Consider the following 22,449-nt stretch of genomic DNA (forward strand, 5'->3'; position numbering starts at 1 on the left):
GAAAGGTGACCCTGGGATGGACAGCACAGGCAACTCCATCAACTACCCTTCGGGACCTCGTGGACCCTCTGGGCATCAGTTTACTCTGTACAACAGGCAGTCAGCTTTATGGCCTGGAATCCCAATTTTACCTTCAGTGTCCCAGGCACCCGGCCTTGCCCAGCCATTTCCAGATGCCCCGCCCCCTCCTAGGCCCCAGTTCACTAGAGCCCATCTCCCACCCCTGTGTTCACAGTTGTGGGAGCTCCTCACCTCTGCGAAAGAAGAAGAAGAGTGTGAAGAAGCACCGCAGAGACAGGTACCCTTCCTCCCCTGGGGCCTTCTCTCACTTCATGGGGCCCAGGACTAGGGCTCTGATGATCAGAGTCCCTGAGTCACCCCAGGCTGGTTCAAGAGAACCCTTTCATGGCCCTACAGGTCTGATTCTGGGTCCAGGAGGAAGAGACGGCACAGGTGAGTGGTGACCTGTGGAGGTGTGACAGGAGGATGTGGACAGAGGCTAGTGCCCCCCTACAGAGACCAAGGCCCAAAGGAAGCCATGATGGGAAGGGGGTTGTCAGGATCCTACCCTACTCAACTCTCCCACTCCAGGTACTCCATCTCAGAGCCAGGCAGAGTACTAGGGCTTGGAATAACTCCAGTTATTTGCAATCCTTTCCTGCTCCATGTGTCAGCCTGGACATGGAGGCCCTAAGATTTCTAGTCAACACAGCAGGTCCAGTGTCCAAGGGATAGGTCCATAGAAGTGTCAGGAAGGCAGAAGCATCAGAAACATGAATTCGCAGGGAAAGGGCATGCCAGGCAGAAGGAAGCCTCAGTGGATAGGAGATGAGGTGGATGAGCTGTGTCTAGAGATGAAGTGTCTGAGCGGCAGGTACCAGCCCCCAAAAGGCCTGACTACTGGAGTTACGTTGCTGGCCTTTACCCAAGTGGGACTGGGAGCCAGCAAGAGACTCTGAGCAGGATAGTGATTTGTTCAGGATGGATTGGGGGGCAGAAAGAGAGGAGGAAGTGAAATGCAGAAGCCCAGGCAGAGGCAGGGATAGATAAAGTAAAACACTCAGCATGGAGGGAAGAAAGATGTGGGGCAGTCACATCCCCATGGTTGGCATGGGAGCCAGAACCCCTCCCAGCAGCCCTGAGGAAGGGCAGGATCCCCAGCACCATTCTTGCAGTGGGAATTGGCTCACAGCCACTTGCCAGGTGGGTAAGGAGCCTAAATGAACACCTAATCCTGGCCCTCTGATTTTCCCAATATCCCACTCTTTCCTCTTCCCCAACCCCTTCTCATGGGCAAGTGGGGCTCCTGCTGCCCCCAGTGGTCACCATCAGTTTGCACATATTCTCTGGCCAGCTCCCATCTGTCCTGGGAAGGACCTAGAGATGAGCTAGGCTAGATCAACTCCAAATGAGGAGACCAAGGCCCAAATCAGGCAACATGGGTTCTAGAACCCAAACCTTTGCCCCCTCCACCGGCTTATCCCCCACCCACTCTTCTGAAGAATACATTCCTGTGGTTTTTAGCATCACCTCATTTTTGGTCAGAACAAGGCACCTATTTAGAACTGGAAGAATTGAGCCAGAATTTGGCAGCGTCAGGAAGGGTGGGGCTGAGAGACCTATGGGAACTGGCATGGGGTGAGGCCTTAAAGGACTAATCAGAAGCTTCTCAACCTTTTTGTCAAAGGCAGGATCTGGGCCACCGGGCCCACCCTAGAGAGATGGATGGAATGGGACAGGGGTCCAGCAGCGTAGTCCAAAAGCAGGGAGATCACATCCAAGGGAAAGCATTTCTCTCCTGAAGCTCTGGGTGAGCTGACGCAGGGCTGGGCTACAGTCTAGAGGATAGAGAGGCAGGAGGCCTGACCTCTGCTGGGAGGACCCCATTTAAGGGAACCTAGGGCACAGGGAACACAAATGAAGTATGGAGGGGCCTGTCCCAAGATCAATGCCAAAAGATAAGGACACGTCATCCTTCTTTTGGGGCTTCGTCACTCCCAGAGGGCACAGCAGTTGGGACCCAGGCAGGAGGTGATCATGGGCCAGGACTTACAGGAGAAAGAAGGAATGAGACTTGGCCAAGTGAAAGGCACCAAAGCAGTTGGATGAGCTGGGCAAGTCCATACCTACTAGGGAGACTCCGGCCAGAGAGAGGAACAAATCTCAGGTCTACACGTGGGTACACCAGGCTCAGGAGACGTGCCCTCCTCCAGCCTGGCTCAGGCTGTTCTGTCATGGAGTGTCTGCTTCCTGTAGATCTCGAAGCCCCAAGAGCAAAAGAAAAGAGAAGAACAAAGAGAGGAAGAGGTGAGCACTCTTCCCCATTCGCCAGCCCCTCAGCTCCCCTCCTTTTCTCCACACAGTGAACCTGGCCTTCTAGAATTACAGCATCAGGCCCTTGAAGATAACTCATTTTGTACCCAGATGGAAAAATTGAGACCCAGAGAGTAGGCCGAGCCCCTGTGAATCAGTGGCAGAGCTGGAACTAGCAGCCTCTAGCCTCCCAGTCCAGGATGTTGTCAAACTCAGTTCTATAACTCCTCCTCTCCCCCCGCCCCTGCATCTCTCCCCAGTCACAAGAGCAGCAGCAGAGGAGTGAGTGAGGTGTTGGGGATCTGGGGCTGTCTAGAGAAAAAAGCGCCTTTTCCTAGTTCCCACAAATGACCTATAGGGACTGTCTGGGCTTTAGGCCAGCATGGACAGCGTGTGTCATTTCTGTAGGAGACTGCGGGGGTGCGGTTGGTCAGCAGTGGCTTCCATTAGGCCTTCAGGGGATCCGCCATGGGGAGGTCAAGCAGAACTTAGATACAGGTTGATTTCTCTCCCAGGCCACACGCCGAGTCTCCCAGCCGGAGGTCCCATCGCCACAGCAGCGGCAGCTCCCACAGCCCCTCACTCTCATCCCAGGACAGTGATTCTAGATCACCCAGCAGGTAGGTTCCCGGCCACTGGGAGCGCTCAAGATGTGGCTGAGCAACTCTTTCTGATGGGTGCAAGGGATTTACAGATTAAATAACTCCAAGTCTGGGGACCAGGTGTGTCGGACAGAACAATTAATCAATGGGTAGGGTAGTTTACCAGGGCAGTGCTAGGGCCAACTTGGAACTGGACGAAGAAGAGCTGCAATGCCCGCCCAATGGCGCCCCAGACCTCGAATGGAAATTGAGGCAGTGTGAGGGTTCCAGGCTCAGAGAGAGGGCGGGTAGGGGGCTGCCCTTCCCGCCTGACAGCGGCCTCTTGCAGAGGCCGGCGTCCCACGCCAGGTCCCCCCATGTCCCCTGCCTCCAGGCTGAGCCCCAAGCACCGAGACGACCGGCGGAAGACGGGCAGCCAGCGGTCCAGCGGAAGCCGGTCGCCTTCCCCGTCGGGCGGCAGCGGATGGGGGTCACCTCAGCAGAACGGCGGCAGCAGGCAGCGGAGCGGAGCGCAAGGGTGCCGCCCGGGCTCGGCGCACAGCCTGCCCGATGTACGTACTCCTCACTTTGCAGAGGGTTCCCGCGCCGCGCGGGCTGCGCCGTGCTGGGGCCCGGTGGGTTGCTGCCGGGCAGGGGACAGTGAGTGTGTGACTGGGCGGGGCGCTGCACGCCTGCCCCGGGCCCGCCGCTTCCCCCTCCCATGCGCCCTCCCTGCACGGGAGCGGCCAGGAGTGCTTGGTTGTTGCGCTCACCTGGCCCTAGCGTCAGGGTGAGGGGCCCGCCGCCGCAGGCTTGGGCCACCCTTGAGCTTGGCAAACTGAAGGCTAGAGAGGGTTGATCATCGGGGCACTCAGGTATTTGGGTAAAGAGGTAGAGAGGAACCAAGATCTCTTGCCTCCCGCCCCCAGTCATATTGGGGAGGGAGGAGGCACAGCTATTGGAACGGGACTCAAGAGACGATCTACCCAGGGCATCACTCGGGCAGGGAGTCTCCCTCTCCCCACCAAGCCCTTTCCCGCACTAAGAGGCTCTCTCTCCCTCAACCCCCTCACTAGCCCCTCCCCCTCTCTCAGATCCCTCTCTCTCATCTCAGTCCCCTTGCCACCACAGAGCTGCTTTTCTAAAGTCCCTGCTCCAGGGAGAGTCTGTCCTTTTCCCGGGGCACTGCCCTGGCTTGGACAGGTGTCTCAGACCTGAAGGTTCCACTTCCCATGGCCCATCCTTTCTAAGGCACCTCCCATCGCCTCCCTCAGAGATCACATCAACACCACCCCCAAAACTCCCCATCCATCCTCCAGGAGGGGCACAGATTCCTTGAGACCCACAGGCAGGTGTGATGGTTGGAGTTGGCAGCTGGATGGTCTGGGCCAGGGTCGGGGGTTCTCCCATTCCCCAGGAGGGACCCGTAACCCCTTTTTGTCTTTTAATCTTAGAGTACAGGGTAGAGGCCCCCTCAGGGAGAATGGGCTGCAGCGCTGGCAGGGGCACTGGGTGGACACAGGGGACTTGGGATAGACAGCCCGCAAGTTCCCCCTCAGACCCGCAGGCTGCCTCAGAAGCCTCAACGGGGAGCGGGGGAGCTACTGCTCCCCAGACCTCAGGTCTCAGCAGCAAACATGTACGTGTTGGTCAGTTTCTTTTTGATTTTTGGCTGTTTTCCTTTCACTCCCTTTCTTTTCTCAAATACCCTTAGTCCTACAGCCTTAGCGAGGAAAGCCAAAGGTACCTGACAAAAGGCTCCTGGTCTCAAGGTTAATTTTCATTTAAGGACATTACCTGTCTCAAGACTGACACCACCAGGCTCCTGAGCTCCAAGGGGCCTGGTTGGGCCACATGGAGAGAATCACACCGGTGTCCCTGGATCTGTCTTGGGTGTGAGAGGTAGCACACAGAGACAGCCCAGGACAGCCAGGACAGACACAGGACCCAGACATGATGCCCAACCTGGGCACCCCCAACCACCTGCTCACAGTGCCCTCAAACACCTGCTCACATCCTCATGTCCACCCCTATTCTCAGAGGTACAGAAACTCAGGTTTCTCAAGCCAGGGAGGAAAGGAGGCCTCTTCCCACTTTCAGTCCCCTCTCCTCTTGGAGGCTTGAGCAGTACCCCTCACAAGGGCCCTGGGCATGTGCAGATAAAATGACCACAGCAGCTAGGCAGAACCCAGGAGCAAGCAGTCAGGGAAAGTGGCCTAGCCTCCGGCCTAGGGAGGAAGCCTCGGCAGCACCCCAATCTTGTCTCCCTCCAAAAATGGGGCTCCATTTTGACATAGCCATGGGAGTTTTCTAGGAGACTGAACTTTGCTATTCCTTTCACAAAACATGGTCCTCAAATCCTCTCCCTGCCTTCTGGGCCCTGGAAGATCCAGGACTTCAGAACATCCCCTGCCTCTCACCTGCACCCAGGTCCGTCCCCTCCTTGCCCACAAAACCTTTCCTAGGAGTGAAATGAGGCTAGTTCTCTCTGGCCTCCAGGGAGTGAGACAGGAGTGGGGTTATAGACTTTGCCATTAACCAAAAATGTTTTTGGGAAAAGCACTGGGGGTGGTATTCATGGACCTACCTTTAAAATAAAAAGAAAAAAAGAGAGAGAGACAATTGGAAAAAGAAAAGCTCGCCGTTTTTTAACCCCATCTATGTTTTTGTTTGTTTGTTTGTTTGTTTTTTAGCCTCCCATTTGAAACGTGGTAATATTGTGATTCCATTTCTCCTTTAGTGGCAAGGGAAGAGGGTGGGGTAGTTTATGTAACTTTTCCTGTTATTTTGTTTTTGTTTGTATTTTTTTTCCTTTTCTTTCTTTTTCTTTTTTCTTTTGTAATATACAGAAATGCAAACTATCTCTGGGGATTTTTCTCTCTTCTCTGTTCTAGAATTTTGCTTTTTGTGTGTTACTCTGGGAGTCTCTCCTCCTAATGCAGAGATGGCTTTGAATCTCAAGTGAACATTAATCATATACATATCTCTATATACTTATGTTTTTCCTTTGTAATCAGAATTTAAAAGGGAAGATAACTCCTAAAAAACAATTCCCACACCAACAGCTCCTGCCTAATCTGTAGTAGTAGCCAGACCTCTCCCCAATCCGGGGCACAGGGCACATAGTAGAATGGCCTCAGCTTTCAAATTAACAAAAGTGGTACAGACTGTGCTTCTAAGGTCCTGTCTATAAGAAACTTTGGAGAGAACCTGAGAGACCCAGAGAGGGAGAAACTTGTCCTAGGCACCCACAGACCTTCCCAGAGCAGTGATCTGCCTGTGTCTCCCCAGTTTCATCTAGTATAAGATGGCCTGGCATGCACAGGGACAGGCTGCACAGCACCTTCTGTGCCAGGCCTCAAAATTAAAGACACCTGAGAGAGTTTAGCTCAGGTGAGGGCTTCAAATCCAGACGCTCTCAGGCAAGGAAAAGAAATCCATTCTAGCCTTAAGACTGAGGCCAGCGGGATACTGGCTCCCAAAATCTCTTTGTTGTCCCATCCCAGGCCAGGACTGACCCCCAAAGAGATTTCTGGGTTCTGCTGCTTAGATAGATCAAATGACCACTTCAAGGTCACACAGCATTTTAGTGGTAGATCCAAAAGGAGACCCTCTAACCTCAAGACCTCCAGCCACAGCCAAGATATGGAGAGGGTGGTCAATGGAAAGCACACTCCAGGAACCCTGAGCAGAGGAGAAGGATTTGGGAGGTGGATGCTGGGAGTCTCACTCCTGCCTTTCCACTGGGGACCCCTCCTGATGTCAGTGGCAGGCTCCCAGCTCTCTCAACTCCCTGGCATTGAGGCCTGACCACACGGAGACCAGGGTATAGTGAGCCTGGTTTTACGCAAGCCGGAATCTATATGACTACTGTTTCAGCAACTCAGGGAGCCCTAAGCCCACACAGTTCACACATGTGTGGAGAAAGAAATAGTGAGGCACGGAGAGGGAAGGGAGCTGCTCAAAGTTACATGATGTGGAAAGGAAGAGTAAGATGCTAAGCTCAAGGCCCAGCTTAGGATATAGGGTGTAGGGTTTGCAGCCTTAAAAGTAGGGCCCCCTGGCTTCGCTCCACCTGTCCCTAGCATTCAAAGTATCAAGGGAAGCCTCACCATTTGCTGATAGTGCCAGAGATGGTCCGCAAATAAGGCCCACAGGCTCTCTCTGGCCTCTACTTTAGGTTCAAATTTTATCACAAAATGGGCAGTCTTGGCTGACCCTGAAGAAGAGGTGCCCATGGCACACTCCCTGACCTGCCTCACTCCTTCCTACTCCCAGGAAAGGCTGGAGTGGGGCAGTCAGAATAGGAAAAGACATCTTGGTATTTCTTTCAGGATGAAGCCAGAAGGCAGAAGGGATAAATTTGCTAAAATGATGCTGAAGCCAGAGGGAAAGGAAGTGGGGTTGACTTGAGGTAGAATCAATTCTCCAAAGTGAATCTGTGGTTGCCTTCCCTTTTAAATGCACAGGTCCCCTTTCACCCCACCTGTTCACTCTGATTGGCCTTGTTTAAAGAGCTTCTCTCTCCTCTCTGGCTGGGTCCACCTTTCCCTCTGTCTCTGTTCACTTCTGCCTTTGTTTCTTTTACTCTTTCTATTTTTTCCCTCTCTCCTTGTGTCTCTCTTTCTCTCCATCTCTCCTCTGAAATGGGCCTCTCTCCCCTTGCTGCCAGCCCTTCTTTGCCCACCCTGTGGTTCTGCTTCCATCAGCTGCTTCCTGCATGCCCTCTGGAGGTTTTCTGTTGTTTAAAGAGTTAAGAAAAGGTTGGCTATTGGAGCCTGTGGGGGGGGGGGGGAGCACACAGAAATGGCTGGGCAGGAGACCCCTCCCATCCCTCGGAATAGACTGAAAGCCACACTTGACTGCCCATGTGCTGACTCAAAGGGGAAGCACAGCTTAGAGTCACTGTCTTTCTCCATTCTGCATTCCCAATGCAGAGACCTTCTTTTCTTTTTTATTATTGCATTCCTGTCCCTGACCACTGAGAAGGTAGGTATCCCAGCTCAGCTGTGCGCTCGCTCGCTCCCATCTCCAGATAAGCCCTGCCACTCTGCTTGGTTTGAATGTGGTTTTCTTTCTCTCTCTTTTTCTCGGTCTCACTCTGGTTGGTTTTCTCCCCTTCCCTTTTCTTTCTTTATTTTAGTGACTACTCATTTGTAACTTGCATTTTCTCCAAATGAGCTACAAAGCTGTGTTTCCCGGTTTGTTGTTTGGTTTTCTTGACTTTCCCTGACAACTTTTCTGGTTCATTCTTCCCTCCTTTCCACCTTCCCTGCCCTTTCTTCTTCCTCTCTACTCATCCCAACCCCCCAATCCTCCTTTACTCCCTCTCTTTCTCATTTCATTGTCTGAATGCATTTCTGTGTGGTTTAGCATTCCAAGTTTGTGTTGCCTTCCTGAACTCTATGCTGCGGTTGAGCCAATTTGATTTCTGTTGTCTGGAGTAGCTGCTAAGCCTCTCACCCCTCACCCCTGCCAGCCCCTGGGGCCCACTTGGGCAATAAGCAGTGGTGGAGGGGCCTGTGCTGGGCCTCTTGGCCTCCAGATCCTGGAGGAAGTTCTGGCTGAGGTCAGGCCTGGGGAAAGAGCCCTGTCCCACCCTCTGGAGCCTGCTGGGCTCCTGCAGGTTCTGCCCTGGTAGCCAGCAGACCTTTAGGGTGGGAGCTGAAGGACTTTGGGGCAGCAGCTGATATCAGGGCTGAACCTCACAGCTCCATCTTTGGGGTGTGATGGTAATGGTACTTTGGGTGGGAGTGAGCTGGCCAAGAGCAGGTGCTGGACTTAGAGGGCTTACTTAGCCAAGTCTCTTTGAGATAATTTGGGGGGATGCAGGAAGTGCTTAGCTAATCCTCCCCCTGCCTGGACCATTACCCAATCAGATAGTGACTCCCTCCTTCCCCCAGCATCCTTCCATATTTTGAATTTGAGCATAATGTGCAGAATGATCCAGAAGGGATAGTCAATAGGAACCACAGTCCCCTGAAGTTTAGGGCAGAACCAGGCTAGGTTCTGGAATGTGTGACTCCCAGTCCAGTGCTCCTCCAGCCACACCGAAGGCACGTGTCAGAGGTAGGTTCTCAGGGACCCCCGCTCCCCATCCTGGCCCTTTAAACTGTTTTCCGTCCCACCTGGGAGCAGCTACAAAAGTTTGACATCCTAGTCTGTGTGAGGCCTCATTGGACCTGCATTTTCAGCTTTGAAAAGGCCTCGTTTTCCCCAGTATTGATCCCAGGGGTAGGTCCTGAGGAGCTCACCCGCTCAGAACATTCCTCAGCCTTGGGTGGTGCTAGGAGGGCTGGCAAGGAAATTGTTCATGGAGGGAGAAAGTACTGCTGGTCTGACGGAGGAGACTCTGTCCCAGCCTGATGAAGAGAGTGGAGACCTTACCCTCGAGGAGTACCTGATGTGACCAGGGACCCAGAAATAGGATCTTCAAAAGCTGAATTAGAGGGGATAGTTGTCCCAGATGCTCACTTATTCTTGTCTTTAAGAATACCAGCAACAGGCAAGCACACTGTTCCTTGATTCTCTCTTCCCATTGTCTTTTCCCCTCAAAAATTTATGTAAGTAAAAGAAAAGCTTTCAGATAGGAAGTCAATGATCACTCAATATCATTGTACTTTTTTCTCTCCAAATTAACTAAATCAAAGAGTTGTTTAGGTATCACATAAATTTAACCTGAGATAGTTGCATTAAAACAATTAAGAAATTTAAACGCAAAAATAGAAAAGATGACAGAGAGCACTTGGTACCAAGGAGCAGAGGGATTGCTGGGAGTGGGGCTTAGAGGCAGGTGAGGTCTCATTTATTCATTCACGTATTCATTCACACACATATTAAGAAAGCATTTGCTGAGAACTCCCCCATGCCAGCCCCTGTTCTGGGTGCCCATGCAAGGGGAGAGGCAGGCAGACCTGGGTTTGCAGCCCCCATGTGCCAGGCTGGTGGACGAAGATTACTCAAAATGATAAAAGAGGAAAAACTGAACCAGGGATGGGGTGCTCTGCTTGTCACGGTAGCCCTAGCCCTAGCACGTTCTGGTGCAGTCCATACTAAAGAAATGAACAAGGATCTGTGGGATCATAAAGGAGCACACCTGACTCAGGGTGAGGCTCAGGACAGGCTTCCTGGAGGCAGTGGTCTTGGGCTGATGGTAGAAGGGAGACAGACATTAGCCAGGCTGTGGGTCAGAGAGGGGAGGAGGAAGGGAGAAGGGTTCCCTGCAAGAGGGACAGGAGTCTCACAGAGCAGGCTTCCAGAGGAGATGCTTGGTGGTCCCTGGCCACAATAGTCCTGTCTGGTGATGAGATCCCATGGTGTCTGGGCTTGGATCTTCCTCAATTTCTGAGAATGAGATCCAGCCAAGCTGCGGATGGGCTCACCTTCTGGCAGGACCATGGCCACCCTTTCATGAGGGTTTCTGGAGGAATGGGTAGATACAGGTGAGACTGGCCCTAGGAGCCTTCCCCCAGGGAAGGTGCTATCTGCCACCCTTCCCAGCAATACCTTCCTCCCATTCTCTGCCACCTTGGCACTTGGGGGACATGCCATGGGACCCCAGGCCTTCCTGTGCTGCTCTGGCCCTATTTGTCTGTGAAAGCACAGTAAGTCAGTTGTACTCTGTAAAGAACCTCTCAACCCGTGAACAGGTGCACCCTGTTCAGCAAAGACTTCGATTATGTTCATTTTACCAATGGGGAAACTGAGGCCCCAGAGTTATCTCACTTCCTTAAGGTCTCACAACAAACTTGCATCAGGGCTGATTCCAGCATGTTCGCTTTGCCAATTACTATCATATTGGGCTACAACAGCCAGTTGACTTGGAGAAGTTGAGAGGAAAATGGAGGGAGCTTTGGCATCAAAACATGCCAGGCGGGAAGGGTCTGGATCAGCACAGAGAGATGGCCTAGAGACTTGCATCTCAGTGGCTGAGGACAGCAACATGATGGGGGGGGGGGGGTCGGGGGGGGGCATCCGCCCAACCCAGACCTTTTCTTTTCCTAACACTCCCTCCCACTCCCAGCCCAACAGTAGGAAGTAGAGAAGGCCCTGCAGTGCCTGTGGGAAGAAACATCATGGCCCTTGGTCTTCTTCCCACATTGCTGGCCTCTTCCCTGGAGGCAGAAGTAGAGGCCCAGATCCAGAGTCAGGACTGGAACAGAATTCACATCCAGGTCCTAATTCCCAAGTTTAGTATTCTGCCCACTTGCCTTGCTGCTCCCATTCCCACCACCAAAGTGGCAAGCAAAGGCTTTTTAAAGGTGGGATCCACTGTCTCCTTGGGTATGGATTACTATGCATTGGCTGACATGGCCCCCACTCTCCTAACTAGAATCTGTTCACCTTATACTCTTTGACAACCCAGGATATAGAAAAGGAACTTGAAATGTGAAGAACCTGGAGACTTCTTTTTTATTTGCCTTCTCTGGAAGGAAAAGGATGCTGAATGACAGAATCTAGTGCTGGGGGCTTGGGAGCTGTACCAGCTGGGGTGGAGGGTATATGTGTTGGGGAGCCAATGTCTCCTGGTAATGTCTATTGAGAACAGAACTACCATCACAGAGGGGCCATGGCTGAACAAACCAGCCTCCATCTCTGCTAGCCTAGTGTCAGGGTACTCAGAGGTATACCTAGGTACCCAGTAATATCTACTCTGCCCACCTATGCCTTACTCTGACCCAAACAGAGATGCCAGGCTCTCCCAGGAGAAGGTCCTCATGGCTCATCTGACTCTGGTCAGCTGCTCTCACTCACTATGGCTGGTGTTTACTGGCTGCTTCAGCCACCAGCCATGAGCTGGCTGTGCCTTTCCACCAATGGAGCTGACTTTTGGCTCTACCTCCATGCCCAGGCTAGATCCAAGCTTGCACAGAGAGACCTTGGCATCATCCTTTCTCCTGCAGGAAGCATCAGGGCTATGCCAACCATACTCCTTCCAGTCCCTGGCAGCAAGATGCCCTGTAGGGGTGGCATCTGGTTTTGTTCTCTCATCCTAAGAGCCTCCCAGAATACTTGGCCCAGACTCTGCCCCTGTTCTAAGACTTCCTGTTTTGGCCCTGGCCTTTATAAGGACATTTCTTCTTCCCTCAGTAAATTGCATTGAGGCCCTACTAGGTGCCATGTTCTGTGATCACAACTGAGGTTACAGAGCTGAATTCAACACCAGACCTACCCTGGAGGTACCCAAAGTCAAGCTGGTCATAGTGATTAGGGGTGGGGCAAGGGTGAGGGACAGGTATAAATAGTTATAATCAACAAAGATTATCAGGGACAAAAATAATCAACTGTTATCAGAAGGAAGCCCAAGGACAGGAGGAGGGTTAGTTCTGTGGAGGGAACAGGATGAAGAGGGTGGTCAGAGAATCCTGGAATATTTACTCTGAAGGAACATCAGGAAGCTAAGCCCAATCCTCTCATTTTGTAGACGGGGGAACTGAGGCCCAGAATGGGAAAGTGACTTGGCCAGGGTCACTCAGTGAGGTAGTGGCAGGCTCTCAGACCCTGGTTCCTAGTCAAGGCCTTTTTGAAGGTACCAAGTGCCCTTTCAGGTTTTCTGTATCCAGATCTTTGTGTCCTAACTCCACTTTTGGAAAAACATTTGACATCTCTATCCAGTGGTCACTCAAGAGGTGCCTACTCAGGCCTGAGGAGCCAGGCACTGCCAGTCCTTCCTCCAGAGGCGGTGTGGCCTCCTCTTGGCCTAGAATGGGGTGGTTGAGTTTTTCTCTCTCTCTCTCTATCTCTCTTGCATTTTTGTGAATCTAATGATGAACTTACGCTACCACACTTTTCCCTTCTCTTACACATCTTACCTACTAAAGGAGGAAGTGCCACTTTATTGGTAAGTGGACGTTAACCAAGAGGGACTTAAAAATCAGAACTTAAAAAAAGAAAAAAGAAAAAAAAAAAGAGAGAAACAGAAAGACAGTCGGGTGCTACTGACAGCTCCACAGGTCTCTGCAGGGCCGGAAAACAAAGAAAGAAAAATGTTAACAGAAAATGTCAGTTCCCCAGGAGTTCAGACATTGTTTTTGATTTTGGTATCTAATGACATTTGTGGATTTTGTTTTTTATTTGTTTTTCTTCCCTTTCTTCGGTTCAGTTTTGAGTTCAGTTGTCCCGCCCCGCCACCCCCCATCTGTGTGCCGTGTGCCCCTTCCATTCCCTCACCCACCCCCACGCGCTGGGGGGCCTGGTCTGCTGGGCTGGCACCGGCCCGGCCTCCTGGTGCCCGCCCTCTCTCTTCTTTCGGCCGGGATCGTCTGTCCCATAGTGGAGCAATGCCAGCCCCCGTGCCCGTCCTGGAGCGCCCTCCCTGTCAGCCCCCTCCCCGCCCCCCACCGCTCCGTCCCTCTTGTGTTTTGCATGCCGAGAACCTTGCATGAGCTGCACTGTTGAGGCCAGAAGGTGGACACTCAGGAGAGGCAGAGGCAGGGCAGGCGCGGGGAACCGTGTGTGCGATGCTCCGGGACTGGCAGCCCTCAGCCTGGGCCTGGTGAAAGCCCCCTCTCCTTCTCTTCCCCCACCCCACCCGCCCGTTCTCTCACCCTCGATCTCTCGCTCCTTCTCTTGGTCTCTCTCCTCTCTCTCTCTCTCTCTCTCTCTCTCTCTCTCTCTCTCTCTCTCTCTCCCCCCCCCCCCCCCCTCGTATCTGTTTCTCTGCTTCCTTAACTTGTCTGTTTCTCCTTTCTGTCTCCTCTGCCTCTGCCTCTCTCCCCTCTGGGCTCTCCACCTCTTCTGTTTTCTCTGTCTCTGCTGCCGTCTCTCTGTCCCCTCTCTCCTGTCTCCGTCACTCTCTGTCTCCCTCTCCGCTCTCCCCCCCCCCACCCCCCGCCACACCCCCTACCCCTTGCCCTCTCTGCCTCTCTCCCCGTCAGAAGCCCAGCTCGCCCTCGCCCAGGGCCGGCGATCAGGCGGAGGCCGGCGCAGCTACGCCGCCCGCGCGGGGGAAGGAGAGCCCAAGCCCGCGCTCGGCGCCGTCGTCGCAGGGCAGAGGAGGCCGCGCGACGGGAGGGCCCGCCAGGCGGCGGCGGCGACGGCGGCGGCGGCGGCGTCGCTCTCGGTCCCCGACGTCCGCGCCCCGCCGCAGGGGCCGCCGGCGCGCGCGGCCCGCGCCTCCCCGGGGTTCGTCTCGCTCACTCAGCAGGGCCCGGTCCAGCAGCGACTCGGGCGGCGGTGGCGCCCCCGGCCCCGGGCCCGAGCCCAGCTCAGAGCGAGGCCACGGCGGGCATGGGAAACGGTGAGCGGGCGCGGGCGGCCCCAGGGAGCCGGGGCTCCCCCTCCCCGCTCTGTGCACAGCCCTCCCCTCCTCAAAACGCTTCCCCTCACCGACTCCTCCCCGCAGAGCTGCACCCTTACTAAGCACTCTTCCTCCCTCCTGATCCCTTCCCCCTACTTCCACAGAGCACCTTTACCCCACCGACCCCTCTCCTCTCACTGGTCATTCTCCTTCCCCACTCGCTGAGCTCCCAGCTTACCGCTCGCTCCTCCTTGGCCCAAGGAGCCCTCTGTTCCCCACACTGATGCCCTCCCCACAGCTCTCTTTCTAACCCCCTCCCACAATCCTTCTCCTCTCCCCAGCGCGGATCACTCTCCTTCCTCACCTGGGTTCCCCTCTCACTGATCACTCTCCCTCGACACCACGAAACACCCTCTACCTCACTGATTCTTCTCCCTACTCCCACCTTCCTTCCCCTGGTCCCCCGCCCCCAGGAACCTTCCCCCCGCAACTCACACACGATCTCCTCCTGCTCACTAACCCACCCCTCCTCGATGAACTCCTCCTCCTTAGAGCCCTTCCGCCTACTGAGTCCCTTCCTCTCCATTGAGCCCAGTTTCACCCTAGCTGAGAAGCCCCACCTTGCCCCTCCACGGAGCTCACTTTCTTCCTAGCTGAAGAACGACCCTGTCACCGGGCCCCGTCTCTCTCCCCTCACTCCGTCCCTTCCTTCCACGGAGCCCACTTCCTCCCTCGCTGAGCCCTCTGTCGCCGTGCCCCTCCTCTAGGGCCAAGGAGCGGCCCCCGCGCGCCCGGCAGGCCAGCACCTCCCCGTCCCCGGGCGCGCACGGCCGGCACGGCGGCCCGGAGGGGAAGAGCTCGTCGCGCAGCCCGGGCCCCCACCCGCGCTCGTGGAGCTCTAGCCGCTCGCCCTCCAAATCCCGTTCGCGCTCCGCGGAGAAGAGAGCCCGCAGCCCCAGCCGCTCGCCGTCGCCCAAGAAAACTCTGGGCAGGTAAGTGAGGACCGCCGGGCGCTTGGGGAAAGAAGGTGTGCGTGGGGCCCGGAGAGAGGGCGGGCCTGGGGCGCCCTCGTGAGGCGGAGGCGGCGGCACTGGGCAGGGCGGCGGGCCGCCGCGCTCACCTCGGGCCTGGGCCCCACAGGGACAAGGACGGCGAAGGCCGCGCCAGGCACGTTGAGGCCGATGCTGCCCGCGCCCGACGCCGCTCCCGCAGCTATTCGCCCATTCGCAAGCGGCGCCGGGACTCGCCCAGCTTCATGGAGCCGCGGCGCATCACCAGGTATGGCGCACCACTGGGGACTAGCCGCAGGGACCTGGGGGGGAGGACTCCTGGAACCTCCTGGGGCTGCCGAATGGACCTGGTGCAGGGAGAGGTGGAGGCTCAAGGAGAGGAGGTGGGGGTTCAGTGAAAAGAAGAGGGCTTACCGAGGAGAGGGGCCAAAACTAGTGGTGCTGGAACGGGGTGGGACTCAGAGACAGACGTAGAGGTTCACTGAGAGCAGGGAGGCCTCAAGAAGGGCATAATCCTGTGACGGTCTGAAGGCCCATGGAGGAGAGGGGAATCTGTACTGGGATCTGGGTGATAAGCTGCAAACGTGGAATTAAGCTCTGGAAGATTCCAGCCATCCCTCCTGGATCCCCTCCCTCCCTTCTTTCCTCCCCACATTCATCTCCTGGCAATGATGTCTCCTTTTCTCCTTCATCTCAAGGTCCAGCCTGCTGAGTGGCCTATGGCCAGCCTGGGGGCCAGCTGGACCCCCTCTCCACAGGCTGCAGGGGAGATGCCCATGTGAGCTGATCTGGCTCTGTTCAGCTGTCTGTCTGCCTCTCCTTTTCTCACTAACCCCACTGCTCACCTCCCAGCCCCTGGGGAATTTGGAGGAGGGGGCACCAGCAGCTTGGTCTCTGGGGCAGCTGTGGGAGAAATCGGTTCCTCCCACTTTCCTGACACAGTTCAGTGGTGCTGTGCCATAATCAGAGTTCCTCTGCCAGGACTGGAAGGTCTGGGCCTGGGTCTCCAGGTGAGCCAATGGTCTGTTTGCAGAAATCACCCCATTTCTACTCTCGACATGGGGTAGAGGGCCACAGCTAAAATTCTGAACCCAGCTCTGCCACAGTCTTGCTGGGAGATCAGTGGGCCTCTCTGCGTCTCAGTTCTCACATCTGAACAATAAGCAGACCTCCCTGAGCACCTTTTCAGCTCTTATATGATCTGATTCTCAAACTGGCCCTTCCTAGTCCTTGATGATAGCATTGCCTCCTCCCCTCACCCCAGAGCTAGAGGCCAGACTGCTAGGCTTGGAACGCCCACCCTGAGACAAGTCTCATAGCCCACCCAAATGCCAGTGGGTCCTAAGATGGCCAACCTCCACAACCCCTACCTGGCACCCACCTCAGCCCCTCTCCCAGGCTGCCTCCTCCTCCTCCTACTAACGTACACTTGTTTTCTTCCTCAGAATTAACCCCACGTGATGGGGGCATTGTCGCCTTCTTAACCACTCTCTTCTTTTTTCTTGGTCACAGCCTTCTGGCTTCAAACTAACTCAGGGGCTGGTGGGAGGTAGCTGAGTGAGGAGAGGGGGCCAGTGGGGCCTGGGCTGGGCTGGGGGCATGGGTAGCAGTGGCCAGGGGTCTTTTCCTTGTTCCTTTAATGTGACATGAAAAACCAAAAGCCTTGATTCTGTTGGAAATAGAGGAGCAGGGCGGGGTCATATCCACAAACACTTCCATGCACAGAAGCTGCTGCTTAACTTTGTTGGTATGAATTGTCTATATTTAAAAGTTTCATTCATTCAAGAAATATTTATTGAGCACCTACTCAGGTCAAGCTGAAATTCAGCCCCCTTTCCCTGCAGACAAGTGAGAAAAAACAAAATGATCAACATGAAATTGGCAAGTGACCGCAAATTGTCCAATCCTGTTGGAGCGGGGGCGGAGGGAGTCACTCCAAGGTCAGGGCTCAGGGGAATCTGAGGCAGGGAAGCCCTGGCCACTGCTGTGGAGGGGCCTGGAGCTTGAGTGAGGGCCCAAGATGGGCGGAGCTCAGGGCCCTGGATGGCCTGTAATCAGCTTTTCCCTCCCGGCAGTGCCCGAAAGCGGCCCATCCCCTACTACCGGCCCAGCCCCTCATCCTCCTCCAGCTGCCTGAGCAGCGACTACTCAAGCCGGAGCCCCAGTCGCAGCCCCAGCCCGGGCCACAGTCATGGAAGCTACAGCAGTCGCAGTCGCGGGACCCGAAGCCGCACATGCAGCCCCTCCCAGACCCCCAGTCCCAGCTACCACAGCAGGAGCAGCTCAGAAAGTGGGGGCTTCTGAGCCCAGACAGTCCCAGCTTGGTGCCCCCTGGCACAGGAAGAGGCGAGGGGTCAGGACCCAGGACTCGTGGGGGAGCCTTCACCCCACTACTACAAAGAAGTCCCAGGCCCAGGGAAGACCTTGAGGGTGGGCGCCGTAGACAAGGAGGAGCTGGGTTCTGCTGCTTCTAGAGGGTCCCTGCCCCCACCTCCTGCCAGCCCACTGTATACAGGGAACAAAGAGCCTTTCGAACACAGGGATCGCCCTTCTTCCTGCTTAATGCCAGCTCACTAGGCTAGGGACCTCTCAGCTCAATGGACCCAGGGACACCTCTGAAGGTACCAGTCCTAGGAGCCTCCCTTACCCACTCTGCAGGGCCCTTGGCTCCTCTCTATCGCTGGGTGGACAAGGAGGTAGGACAGCAAGCAGAATCTAAGTTAGAAGAAAGAATAGCCTAACCCTTGGTGCACGACCATCCAGGCTGGGGAGCTGCTTCCTTCTGAGCAGGCTGCAGGAGGACCCTGGCTGAGGGCTGGAGGCTGGCCCCATAGCCTCCCTAAGCTCCTCCCCTGGCCCAGGAGTGCCAGAGTAGGTGGGCCCCTAAACCCCAACCTGAGGGTCAGGAATCTCAGTCTTAGTCCCACCTCTCCTCTTCAGGTTAGGCCCTCTTCTCCAGCCCTCACCCCATGCCCTGGGCTAAGACCACATCAGCCAGGCTTTCTGCATGACAAGAGGTGAGACAAACAGACCACAACTGCATCTGACCCTAACTAAGATCAAAAGGGGTCCAGGTCAGGAGGTGGAAGAGAGAAGGGCTGGAAGAGGAGCCTGTGAGAAAAGGGAAGAAGCAATGCAGCCCGATGACTAAGCAGGCCCGGGTGTACCCGAGTGCCCTTGTCTGAGACATGGACCAGATGGCAGCACAGGGTCAGAGGCATAGGACAACATGTGCTTCAGGCTTGCCCAAGGGAGAACTTCCTCCTCAGGGTTCGGCAGGGAGGGAGTCAGCCAAGGCTTCCCAGAGAAGGGTGCTACAGCCCTTGGAAGAAAGGGTATGATCTAGACTGAGGGCCTTGACCTGAGGCGTCGATGGGAAGCAGTAGCCCCCAGCCCTCCTCTGCTGCTCCCAGCCCCCTCCTCCTGGGGCCCTCAGGGATCTCATGAAGTCTTCCTTGGCCCAATAGGGCAGATGCCCTGGGCTCCAGTGGAGGGAGGGGTCTGGGGTCTGGTCCGGGTTCCCCCTCTCTATTTCTCCCTCCCTCTTTCTCCGCGGTGCGGATAAAACTTGGACTCTAATAAAATACTCGGTGCCAGGATGGCAGGTGGTGAGACCTGGCCTCTGTGGATTTGGGTACTTGGGGAGTGTGGGGAAGGCATGGGGTCCCGGAATCCTTCCCTCTGAGAAATGAGAGAGACTTAGACTCCTCAGGAACCAGAGCCCAACATATCCATCCATTTCCCCCATCCCTCAACCTCCATGCATAAGTCTAAAGAGCCTGCAGCTCTGTGGGAAGGAAAACAGGGACCCAAGAAGACCACTCCTACTCCCCCCAACTCCCACAACCCCTCCAGCTTCAGCAGTGGATGGGGGTGGAGAAGAGAGAGGAGGCACTGGGTGGACACGCAGGCCCCTCCCTATAAGTGCAATGTTCCAGAACAACTAGAACATAGCTTAGAGCATCACGTGGCTGTGAATCCAGTCTCCCACTCTTCCCAGCTGTGTGACATGCAGGGCTGAGAGGTAGCAGAAAGGAAATACTGTCCCGAAAGCACTAAGCACCAGAACTGGCATAGAGTGAGTATTCCAAACATGGCCACCTAAGGAAAACAGCAAGTGTCTGGTCCTGGCTGGGCACAAGAATGGGGCCTGGAAAGCGAGAGTTTAAAGTGGCGGGGTCTTTTTTTGTTTGTTTTAAACAGCTACTTAATTGTGTTTCTTGTGTTTATATATATCTAAACAGATAAAAAAAAAATCTCTTCCTTCTTTTCTCTTAGAATGGTAGATTTTAACCATGTTTTGAATCAACTGCTCTTTGAGAATCTGATGAAGATTGGGAACCCCTTCCCCAGAAGATGTGCACATGCCCCCGATTTGGCGTACAATTTTAGATCTCACAGACACTCCGAAGCCTTTAAGGCCCACAGGTTAAGAATCCTGGTCCACCTCGGCTGAGGGAGCAGCTAACATGTCCCTGGCTCCAGTCTGCATGAGCCACTGTACAGATGTCCTTGGTCTGGTCTAGTTTCCAGAGCAGGGGAGCTCCTGAAGCCTACGGTTGTGTCAACACGTGACCTCCTCTCCAGTTTCTCTTTATTCCAACTGTAAGGAGCACCTGAGGGGGCCTTTGGCCAGTGGTTCCGTTTCTGATCTGCAGAAGCTGTTCAAAGAAGCACCTATGCCTCTTTAACCCTTTATACAAGCTCAGCAAAACTGGGCGTCAGGCAAGCAGTTTGAGCTATAAGGAGTACACACTGGCCCTGCTCTGGAGATGCCACCTCCTGGACAGGAGGGCATGCAAAACACCCAAAGGTGGTCATAGAAAATCAGCCTGTCTCACACAACCCATACCTGCTCCTGCACTTCCCCATTCCATTCCTTACTGCTCGGCCTGATGCCTTCCCCCCTGCACCCTACAGCCAGGCTACACCCAGACGGTGCCACTTCTTTCCGCCCCACCTCCATTCCTGCGTGAACAATCTAGGGCCTTCTCACAGGGACCCCTCCCATGCCTACAACCTGCTGCCTTGATCTTGCCCCTTCCGATCTACCCTGTTCTATCTAAAATGCAAATCCAACCTTTCATTCACTCATTCCACACATACTTATTGAACACCTACTGTGTGCCACAAACAGTCCCCTGGCTCTGAGGACACAGTATTGAATCGATGAAACAGAACTTTCTGCTTTGTGGACCCTGCATCTTGTGACTGTGTTCACCAGCTCATAGGGCTCATAAGACTTTCCAAATGGCTCCACCTGGAATGGCCATCCTTTCCTCCCGCCAACCTTCCAACCTCCTCTCCCACCACTGCCCTTTGACTCCAGTATATCCCAATCCAGATGACCCTCCTCCCTAGGTCCCGCAGGCAATGCCCCTTCCACCTCCACAGGTTCAGGTGAACTCATGGTTCAAGGCCCAGCTCAGCTCCCTTCTACTCTCAAGAGCCTTCTTGTCCCCAGCTGTGGTGGCCACTCCTGCTTCTGGTTTCCTCTGGTGCTGGGTCTGTTGCTGCCATTAGGGCCTTAAGCTCTTGTTCCAGTTGTTTGTTGTCAAGTCTCTCCCTAAATCTGTGAGTTTCTGAGCCCAGGCCATGCCATATTGGTCTCTGCCACCCCAAAATAGGCGCCCTTGAAATGTTTGTCGAATGAGTAAATGAGTGAATGAGAAAGCCAGGGAGTGAAGAGTTCCAGAAACCCTGAGGAAAGGCGGCGCCCAAAGGCAAGGTGTGGTGGCTTCAGGAAGACACTAGAGGGCAACAGAGAAAGGAAAAACTGCCAGTTGTTATTCTGCCATGAGGGGCACAAACCCGTCTGGCCTGAGAGGAGAGAGCCCTGGGGGAGAGTCCATGTCAGCCTGGAATCCTAAAGCTCTTGTCCTCAGTGCCCTCCTTAGCTATTTGGGGAAGTGACGTGAGTTCCCTGGGGAAAGACGGGGAGGGTACTAGTGTACCAAGCCCCTGTAACTCCCATGGACTGAAGGTTCAGCCTCTGCTCAGTACCTTGGGAAAAGGGAAAAATACTGCCAGGAAGTCAGGCAAGAAAACAGGAAACTACAATTCTGTAATGGTAACAAGAAGGGGGAGGATAGGGGTGGGGAACCGTTTCAGGATGTGAACTTTTGGGATGCTGTAAGTCCTCTCCTGCTCTCTGTCTCTGCAGATGGGGGCCACAGGGACCACCCCCATCTTTTCCCTCCCAATACACACAGTAGCCTGGAGGCTGGACAGGACTTTCCTGTGTCCTTTTTCCTTAATTGATTTCCTTAAGCCGCAGACCCGCAACAGCAAGTCACAAGTGCTCATGCCCAGTTTGAGTGTGTCCCAGCTGGTATCCCCCATCCCTTGCCTCACTGAGGTGCTCTTGGAAGCCCTCTGGCCTCTCACCAGCCTCTCTCAGCTGAGGGTGTATTCAGCAAACTGGTCCTAACACCAAGCACCTGCTCTTCCTTTTCCAGGCTCCCTACCCCCTGAGAAAGGACACCTAAGACATGAGGGGTGCTCCGGCCGCAGGGCCTCCCACCTCCATAGCCACCACAGGGGATGATACCACATTGCCACTCCCTCCAATCACCATATATACACCGCCTCTGGCAGCATTAGGGGGCCTGGAGGGAGGGGGAAGAGTGGAAGAAAAACTGTTGATTCATGACACTGGAAGGAGTCCAATGGGCTCATTGTACAGATGAAGAAAATGAGTCATGGGAGCCGGCCACTGGCCAAGGTCACAGAGTCAGAGACATGTAGATCCCCAGACTCCCAAGCTAAACAGATTCTTTCTGCTACAGTGGTGGGAGAGGCCAGAGAATGGGTACCCTCCCACTTGGCCCCTCCCTGGCACCCATTCTGGGGTGATGGCGGTGAGGTGATCCCAAGGCCAGCCAGAAGCCAGAGGCCTAGGGGGTGGGCAGGCTGGAAATAGGTTTTTGGAAATGGACTCCTAGAGGGGCAGTGTCTAGATGCTTCCAGAAAGATCTAGTGCCCCCCACCCCCAAGAGTTCGAATTACTGCTGCCCACATTTTCATTTCCCAGCAGGCCCAGCAACCAACGCAATCTGCAATGTGTCATCTGTCAGACTTCTCCAGGGAGCTCAAGCAGCTGCCTGAAGACTCTCGAACTTTCTCTGAGGCTGGGCCAGAGAAGGAGGGGCTGACTAAGCCATAGTTGGCAAAGGCCAACCAAGGGTGTGGCTAGTGAGGCCAAGGTCTCAGGCACAGTGCCAGGCTAGGAGACTGGTCTTTGGACTGCTGCAGAGTACCCCAGACTCTGGGGCCAGGGATGAGTGGGGGGGGGGGGCCTCTAACT

The 22,449-nt window shown here is 54.8% G+C and overlaps 1 protein-coding gene across 1 annotated transcript in view; it reads left to right on the forward strand.

Moving 5' to 3' along the window:
- Positions 1–21,431, forward strand: part of SRRM3 (serine/arginine repetitive matrix 3) — a 57,799-nt gene extending 36,368 nt beyond the window's left edge. The window contains 11 exon segments of the mRNA XM_036225565.1: positions 236–298; positions 418–453; positions 2,257–2,307; positions 2,829–2,933; positions 3,289–3,466; positions 13,772–14,133; positions 14,901–15,125; positions 15,274–15,411; positions 15,842–15,887; positions 15,889–15,921; positions 17,219–21,431. Of these exon segments, the coding sequence (XP_036081458.1) occupies positions 236–298; positions 418–453; positions 2,257–2,307; positions 2,829–2,933; positions 3,289–3,466; positions 13,772–14,133; positions 14,901–15,125; positions 15,274–15,411; positions 15,842–15,887; positions 15,889–15,921; positions 17,219–17,617 (1,636 nt within the window). The 3' untranslated portion in view covers positions 17,618–21,431.
- The last annotated feature ends 1,018 nt before the right edge of the window (positions 21,432–22,449 follow it).

Source organism: Rousettus aegyptiacus, unplaced genomic scaffold (assembly GCF_014176215.1).
Source record: "Rousettus aegyptiacus isolate mRouAeg1 unplaced genomic scaffold, mRouAeg1.p scaffold_m13_p_8, whole genome shotgun sequence".
In the NCBI taxonomy this organism is placed as follows: domain Eukaryota; kingdom Metazoa; phylum Chordata; class Mammalia; order Chiroptera; family Pteropodidae; genus Rousettus; species Rousettus aegyptiacus.